The sequence below is a fragment of the Lycium barbarum genome, chromosome 5 (genome assembly GCF_019175385.1).
Source record: "Lycium barbarum isolate Lr01 chromosome 5, ASM1917538v2, whole genome shotgun sequence".
NCBI classification, from domain to species: Eukaryota; Viridiplantae; Streptophyta; class Magnoliopsida; order Solanales; family Solanaceae; genus Lycium; species Lycium barbarum.
In genome coordinates, this window is record NC_083341.1 from 139,705,266 (window position 1) to 139,714,664 (window position 9,399).

Below are 9,399 nucleotides of genomic sequence, written 5' to 3' on the forward strand. Positions count from 1 at the left end.
TCAAACTCAAAGTATTTCTCATCAGTGATCAAAGAAAGAATTCACAGAAAACAGATTCTTGAGCTTAACTCGCTAAATGGGCAGTTATTAAGGGATGAAAAGGAGATTAGGCAGGAGATCATTGATTTCTATAAGAGTCTAATGGGGTCTTCTAAAAGTGACTTGCCTGCAGTGGATAGAGTGGTAATAAATATTGGTCCTATCTTATCCCAACATAAAAAACTGGACTTGTGTGCTGCTGTTACTGAGGCTGAAATCTATACTGGCTTATGTGTTATTGGAGAGGACAAAGCTCCAGGGTTGGATGGATATAATGCCTGTTTCTATAGGAAAGCATGGCCCATAATCAAGGATGATATCATTAAGACTGTGCAACACTTCTTTAGTATTGTGAAGCTGCTTAAGTCCATCAATTGTACTGCAATAACTTTAGTGCCCAAAACACCAAATCCCACTACTATAAAAGAGTATAGGCCCATAGCTTGCTGTACTGTGATATATAAATTGATTGCAAAGGTTTTGGCAGCTAGAATGCAAGCAGTGATGCCTTCCATTATCAGTCAAGCTCAATATGGCTTTATCCCTGGTAGGAAAATAGCTGACAATATTTTTCTGGCCCAAGAACTAGTCAAAGGCTACACAAGAAAACATATATCTCCTAGATGTATGTTAAAGATTGATTTGCAAAAAGCCTATGACTCTATGAAGTGGTGTATTTAGAGCAGGTACTGAGATATTTAGGGTTTCCTGGGGTTTTTGTAACTTGGGTACTGGAGTGTGTGACAACAGTACACTATTCAATCTTAGTAAATGGTGAACCTTCACTGTCTTTTGATGCTAAGAAAGGATTAAGACAAGGAGATCCAATCTCCCCATATCTCTTTGCCATAGTAATGGAATACCTTAGTATGCTCCTCAGTGGACTTAAGGGTGATAAGCAGTTTAAATTTCATCCAAAGTGTGGCAGATTAGGTATTACACATATGTGCTTTGCTGATGATTTTTTTCTATTTGCCAGAGGAGACATATCTTCCATTACTTCTTTGAACAATTGTTTCCTTGTGTTTTCTACTGCTTCTGGATTACAAGATAACATGGGGAAGAGTTGTGTGTATTTTGGTGGGGTAGCACAAGCTGATAGAGTGGATATTCTGCAGCAACTGGGCTATACAGAGGGTGCACTTCCATTCCGATACCTGGGCATTCCACTGTCTACTAGAAAACTGACTCTAGTGCAGTGGATGCCACTCATAGAGAAAATTGTGGCCAAAATCACCTCCTGGACATCAAAGAAATTATCTCATGCAGGAAGGGTGCAACTAGTCAAGTCTGTGCTATTTGGTATACAAGCTTACTGGGCTTAACTTTTTGTTGTTCCTACTAAAGTGTTGCAGGCTATTGACTCTTATTGTAGATCCTACATATGGTCGGGTACTAATACCATCATAAAAAAACCCTTGGTAGCTTGGGATAGGGTCTGTTTGCCAAAGTCAGCAGGAGGGATCAACTTGATCAACATCTATTAGTGGAACAAAGCAGCAATTCTTAAGATATGTTGGGATGCTGCAAGCAAACAAGATAAGCTATGGATAAGATGGGTGCATGCTTACTATATTAAAGGATAAGATTTTTATGAGATGCCTATCCCTAAACAAGCCTCATGGATGATAAGGAAAATTTTGGAAGCTAGAGTAACATTACAACACCTGCAGTTTGATCCTAATAGACCAAAAAGCTTCCTTCAACAAGCTTACTTGCAGTTCATTGGTGATAGACCCAGAGTGCCTTGGAAGTGTATGGTTTTTCATAATACAAGCAGATCAAAAGCTCAATTTAACACGTGGTTGCAACTACAGGGTAGATTACTCACTGCATATAGGCTTGCAAAATGGGGAATGGATGTACAACAAGACTGTGTGTTATGTGAGTTACAACAAGAAACCAGAGATCACCCCATTGTCCATTGCAATTACGTAAAGTTGATTTGGCAAAAGGTTCTGAACTGGATTAGGCAGCCGCTGAGACAAGTTGCAACCTGGGAACAACATATGGCATGGGTGCTAAGCAAAGCCAAAGGAAGGTCACAACAAGCTCAGGTATTCAAGATGGTCTATACGGAGACAGTGTATGCAATCTGTCTAGAGAGAAATCAAAGGGTATTTGAAAAAAAGAAGAGGGAGTGGCATATGGTGGCTAAAGATATTGCCTATCAATGCTACCTTCGAGCTCCAGTAGGTATCCAGAATTATGTTCTTAAGCTAAAGTTTTGATGTATAAGTCCAGTTAGCTAGCTTTATGAGGATAGATAGACTTTTCCTTCTGTTCTGAGAGTATTTCAACTGAGTTGCTTGAAATACAGTTTTGTAATGTTGCACTTTGGTAATTAATACAAAGTTATTTAGTTACCAAAAAAAATAAAGTGTACAAGCTTTTGGGCCTTTTTTTTTCCTACAAAGGCAGAGGGTTCAATTTGTATATATATATATATATGTGTGTGTGTGTGTGTGTGTGTGTGTGTGTGTGTGTGTTTTGAAGTCTAGATGTATGAGATATTTTTTATGGGATATGAATGAAGGGTGAATATTTTCAGAAGTTTTGGGGAACTGGGAATTCTGGAGATTTTGCTACAGTACTGAAATTGGAAAGAAATCTATAAGGATGCATTGGGTAAAGTCCATGCCGGACAAGTCACTTTACATAGAAAATTGTCATAAGACAAAACTTTTACCCGAATCTCCAATAGTCATTTGGTCGGCTATTGAAAGAAAAAGCTTGCATTTGCTTTCCCTATTATATAACCGATCCCATCTATCTCCAAACCTAACGTGGTAGTTTTCCATCATAGGGCTTTCTATCTATAGATAAAGCCATTACCAAGGAGCTAATTCGATGCATAGTTTGTTATAAAATCTTGTCTTGCAAATTTTTTTATTTTTTATGAAAAACTGGTATACCCAAGCATCACCGGATGATAAAATAAAATAAATAAATAACCATTGAGTAGAAATTAATAAGATTGACCACTACATCCTCAAGTCTTTCAATAAAATATATTATCCCAACATAACTAATCACGATATAATTAATCCCAATAACCAAAAAAGAGTGGTTACTAGTTTCATCATAAACATGTAATTATGGGTCTCCACCTAAACCAAAAAAATAAAATAAAAGAGAACAATAAGGTGATCTCATTTTAACACGTGTTATTATGTGTCAGTCCTCCACATAAACATTAAAAGAAACATCGAGGTAAGTGATTAATGATTTCATAATAACATGTGTAACTGTTGGTTTGCCACATAAACAAATAAAGCGAGAATAATTAATAAATAGTTACTAATTTCATAATAACACGTGTAATTGTCTATTCTCCACATAAATCAAAAGATCAAGAACAATCAACAGATGTTGATTTCATAATAACACGTTTAATTGTCGATATTTAACGTAAACCAAAAGAATGAGAACAAGCGGTTATTGATGATTTTATAATTTACTAACACGTTTACATGTCGTTCCTCCACATAAACAAAAGAAACATCAAGAATACATGATTACTGATTTCATAATAACTCATAGAATCTGTTAATTAGTTCTCCACATAAACCAAAAGAGAAAATAATAAGCAATTATTGATTTCATAACAATACGTCTAATTGTTTGTTCTCCAAAAACAATAGCAATTACAAATTTCACAATAAGACATGTAATTGTCGATCTTCCACGTAAATAAAAAAGCTGAAAATAAGTGGTTATTGATTTCATGAGAGGAAACGTCAAGAAAAGCTTTCAAGTCTTTCACGGAATTATTCCCCTTCAAAGAGAAAATCCTCCGTTTGAATGTACTCAAAATAGTGGCCATCAATATTACGTTTATATCATACGGTTGCACGTGCAACACACATGACAAACTTACTTGAAAACCACCAGGAAAGGTCATAAGAAGTACAATTCATATCAAAATTTTATGCTTTATATTTTCAACCTTATGTTAAGACTTGTACACGTCAAATTAGATAATTTTAATATATATATATATGATAATAATGTAGATATATAGAATGCACGTGCAAAACACGTGACGAGAAACTAGTAAAGTAAAAAAATGAGAACGATAAACAGTTACTGATTTCATTATTACACATGCAATTGCCGGTCTCCATGTAATTAAATTTAAAGGCGGGAACAGTACGCAATTATTAATTACATAACTACGCGTATAATTATTGGTCTTCTACATAAGTAAAGAAAACGAGAATAAGTGATTATAGATTTATAAGAAGAGAGACATTTAGAAAAGTTTTTAAATTTTTTCACGGAATATCTCTCCTTCAAAGAGAAAAACTCTCCTTTTGAACCTAAATACAAATCTATAATTTTGTGGTCTTCGATATAATGTTTGTATAGATTAACACGGTTGGCATACACATGCAACGCACGTGACAACTTTACATTTAGAATCAACAAGACAGTGAATTATCCTCTGAAAGTACAAAATAACCCATACAAATATGAGGATGAGAATATAAAAGATCCCGTGTACAAGGATATTCCAAAATAATGCATTTCACAATAAGAAGGTATATGCCATAAAAGGTTAAACTTCCCTCTGCATACACCGACAAAAGCGTTATGAACTAGGCTAATATTGTTACTAATTAGTTCAGACTCAAAAACTTTAATGTTGTCGGTGTATCTAGCGTGCAAAGATATTCCAAAATGATGCAATAATTGTTATTGTATTAAAAATAACTTGTATCGCATAATTTCTAAAAAGAAATTGTTTATTTACAAAAATACGCTCCACCTTAGTTAGTAGAAAAAAGGTTTGAGGGACCACCAGGTTATAATAATTGTTATTCCACCCTCTGCACTTATCCCAGGATTATTACTAATTTTTTTATCCCACGATTATTTTTCCTTCTCCATCATACCAACGACTCCTAAGTGTGCACTTATTTTGAACTGGAGGAAGTAAGAGTTAAGCGTTGAGAGTTACTATTATTATTATTACTTATCATTTGTAATTAGAGATATGCGTTTTTGTACCTTAGTTACTACTAAATATTTATTTTGTTCCTTGTGATATATAACGAACCACAATTCCTTTAAGTAGGAAATATGTTGCATTTGAACTAGTTTTAGAGTAATATTATCGTCAAATATAGATCTTCATAAATAACTACTAACTTTATAATTAATAACAATAATAATGTGTTTATTGTTATGGAAAAGGAACTAAAGTATTCAAATAAAACTAAAACGAGTTATTGTTACGAAAAAGGAACTAACGTATCAAAATAAAATGAAAAGTAAAACAATTACTATTATCCTTGGAATTATTATTATTATTAGTAGTATCATTTTATAGTTGTAAATATAAGCAATGATTAGGCATTTGCAGAAGAAAAAAAAAAGATTGAAACTAAAATTATTAGTTACACAATTATTAATGAGTGGCGGCTTTCCGTAATGTACACGTAGTAGAATAATGACGTGGCGAGTGGCATGAATATCTTCATGAAAAAAAAAGTGAAAATAATATTCTCTTAGAGAGATAAATAAAATTAAGAAGAAATTATCAAATCAGTAAAGGGTAAAATATTTTCTTTTTAATTTTTAACTGTTATATATAGGTAAAAGAAGGCAAAAAATCTTAGTTTGAATTTTATTCTCACGAAGTCTAAGGTTATTTTGTATTTCAACATATAATTTCTAATTTCTGAGTGGTTAGGATATTTGGTTTTTAATGTTATTCTGACATAATTACCTAATTTGTACATCCATTATTTCCATTTGAAAAACTAGTCTAGATTCTAGAATAGGAGAAAAAAGAATAAGAATAATGACCTACTAGTTTATGAATGATTTTCGCTTTTTTACTTTTTCATGTAATTATGAAATGAAAATGAAATGAATTTGGAGAAGCGATGGTCTTTTATACTAATAATGTAAAAAATACTATATAGATATCAATTAAAAATCTCAACGCAAGTTATTAAATTTTAGCTAAAAAGATGGTGTATGATTTGTTAGAGCAAATCAAGTTACACTGAACGTGCAAAAGATGATGGATGAGCTGTTAGAACAAGTCAAATTAATTGTTCTTTCCTTGTTTTTGTATGTGATAAATTATAAATGTAGAAAAAGTGTTTCATTCAAGTCAAATGTATGTGGAGAGTGGAGAGTGGAGAGTGGAAGTGGAACTATACATGGGATTTGGAGCTTTTTTCTAAAGCGTAGTACACTTATTTTCGCCTTTTTGTTTTGTCAATGTCAATTCCAAATCATTAGTCGTCCTCTTTGAAAATGGCTTATAAATTGAGTGTATCTTGTGAGAAATATGATAATCATCTTCTTATTATATTACTTACGGACAAAGATATAGTAGGCAAAAATTTCATAACTAGAGGTATGAGGTTCGAGTTTGTGAATGTAAATTTTTGTTACAAAGTGTTTTCCCGTCTATTAGTAGCGAAATCTGTTGGGGTCAGAAATAAACAGGGCAACATACAGAAGCTAATAGTTGCAAAATCTTGAACGACGATAAATCAGACAGCAAACAAAATATACTAAAAAGACATAATATTCTAATAAAGTTTGATCAATTGATCTATGTATAAAAACTAATAAAAAAACATAAAAACTATTAAGAGAAAAAATCTCTGCCTAAACAAAACTCTCTAAACGACTACATTGTGGATGCTATTGTGTTTTTGTTTGAAGGTAATATTCTCGATTTATAGAAGTGCAAAACTTTTCCTAAAAAAAAGAAGAGATAAATATGGTAGAGTCCTTTTCCACAAAGAAACTTTTTCTACCAAGACATCCTTTTTGAAGTAAAACACATTTATGGTTGAATCCAAATAAGGTAGGAAACTCAGGGCAAATCCTAACAAATCTCCCGTTTGCCTGAATTTTCTAGCAAAATAATCTTGATCCTCCATCTTTATATAATTTTCATCATTGTTACTTGTCATAGTTAAAAATAAGGTTAAAATTTGATTTTAGAAAATTTTGTTTTATTATTAAAGATGCGGCAGCAGGAATGTTAAAAATATGGTTGGAAATTCATCTCCACATGTAGTACTCTTGACAAAATCTTCATTATCACGAAATTGGTTGCAGCTTGATTTGAATCTGCCTTGAATCTTATCGGACCATTGGCTCTGATACCACTTGTTGTGGTCGAAATAAACAGGGCGACATGCTGAAGCTAATAGTTACAAAACCTTGAACGACGATAAATCAGACAACCAAGAAAAACATACTAAAAAAGCATAATATTCTAATATAGTTTGATCAATTGATCTACATATGAAAAACTAATTAAAAGCATAAAAACTATTAAGAGAAAAAATCTCCCCCTAAACAAACAAGTTACTAATCTCCCTCTAGATAGTGTCCTTTGAGCATGTCAAAAAGAACCATAGCTGAAACTATTAGTAATTTGCTACATATATATTTGGATTTTTTTTATTTTGGGGGTTTTGAACAACGAAGGAGTTCGAAAGTCAATTTGGTTTGCTAAAAATTGTTGAAGCTAATTCGATCATCCCATTGGAACATCTGCTTCTCGTCCACCATTAATGGAGCTTCAGAAAGTCAATTGGGTTTGCTAAAAATTGTTGAAGCTAATTCGTGATTAGTTGCTGATTTTAGGAGAAGGATATTTGGAACTGAAAAATGTAAACCATTGAATCTAAGGTTGAGAAAGCTCAAAGAAAAACAATCCGCCATTTTTGAAGCTCAAAGCTTTGAATTCGAATTTTCGGGTTGCCACAAACGAACTCCTATTTAAATGGGTAATATCTCAAAAGATTCGAATCGACGAGTGGAATTCGAAACATGAAATTTTGGGCTGTTTAGTTGAGGATTGAGGTGTATTTGGTTGGGTTTAACAATAGCTATTCTACGAAGAAGATGAGTTTGGTGAGGAAGGGTAGGGATGGGGTGGGTGGGGATTATAAAAATATGTATTTTGTAATTAAAAAAAGAAAATAATAAATAAATTTTAATTATAACGCGCCTATTTTTCAATTATTTTTATAATTTGTGCCACATCAGCCTGTCGGGTGGTATTAAATTCACTTTTTAGATGTTCAGGTGTGTAATAGGTCGTCTGTATAGTTTGGGTGTGAACTCAATATTTTGGGTATAGTTTAAGTGGGATTTGATGTATTTTGCCCGATATATACAAGGACCATTTCCAATCAATCATTAACATTCCCGAAGAGAAGGTGGTCGAAAAATCTTTTGGTCTTATGTGTAGGGTCCAACGCACACATAGGGCCTTATCTTGCAATTTTTTTTTTTTTGATGTTTTCATTATTCTGTAATAGCCGATTTGTCCTACTTTATAAAATTTGATTATTTTATCAAAAGTGTTTTTCATGAAAGTATTTTTATTGTAATAGAAGTTTATGTTTTGACATAATCAATTTGAAAAGTACTTTTTCAATGTTAGAGCAATAATTTGTGTCTGATCAAAGTTTCAAAAGTGTTTCTGGTTAAAAAGTACATTTAGCTTCTGAAAAATCAGTTTCTACTACAAGTCAAAAACTTTTTTTGTTTCCCTAAAAGCTTGTCGGAACACGTGAACTCTCTAAAATATATATATATATATATATATATATATATATATATATATATATATATATATATATATATATATATATATATATATATATATATATATATATATTAAATTAAGCAGTTTTGAATTCTCAAAAATTTGATCAAACAAGTTATTAGGCTAATTGATTCAACCAATGAGGGATGAATAACATTCTTCTACTTTTAATTAAATGTCTCGTGTTCATATCTTAAAAATATAAAAATTCCTAATAAGTAGCGCTTTCTCTTTAAATGAATCACATGAATTCGAATTAATTTAATGAGTCTCGTATTAAAGAAAAGGTCAATTACTCCAACCGACAAATATCCATTATATGGACACCAAATTTAGTAACTCCTTTCAACTTCAATAGAAAATTCTTCTAGACGTGGAACGAGTCATTACCTATTAAAATGCGACAAGTAATTTTTTTCCTATTGACTTCCTAACCCCACCATCAACTTATTTTGAAGGGACATATATATTACCTTTTTTTTTTTTTTGGGTTAAAGGGACATATACATTACATGACTTTGTCTTTAGTAAATACTAAAATAAGCTTTAATGTCAACTAGTCAATAGAATAGACTACTTGAGTATTGACAAAATGAGAATATTTTAATTGAATGGGTCAAAAGTTGAAATAAATGGTAGTGGGATAATTGCTCTAATAATTATTTCACTCTGTGTCCTATATTTGTATTGTAATTATAATCACTAGTTCGAATTTGCACCGCATAATGCCCACTAAAGAGAATATGTTAAGACACATTAGAATG

At 32.1% G+C, this 9,399-nt stretch overlaps 1 protein-coding gene across 1 annotated transcript; it reads left to right on the top strand.

Annotated features, from left to right (window-relative positions):
* Positions 1-1,637: 1,637 nt before the first annotated feature.
* Positions 1,638-2,270, top strand: LOC132639915 (uncharacterized). Its single transcript, XM_060356300.1, has one exon. The coding sequence runs from the start codon at positions 1,638-1,640 to the stop codon at positions 2,268-2,270; it is 633 nt and encodes a 210-aa protein (XP_060212283.1).
* The last annotated feature ends 7,129 nt before the right edge of the window (positions 2,271-9,399 follow it).

Excerpts from the sequence above, each read along its gene's own strand:
- LOC132639915 (XM_060356300.1), top strand. The coding sequence starts at position 1,638 with ATGCCTATCCCTAAACAAGCCTCATGGATGATAAGGAAAATTTTGGAA.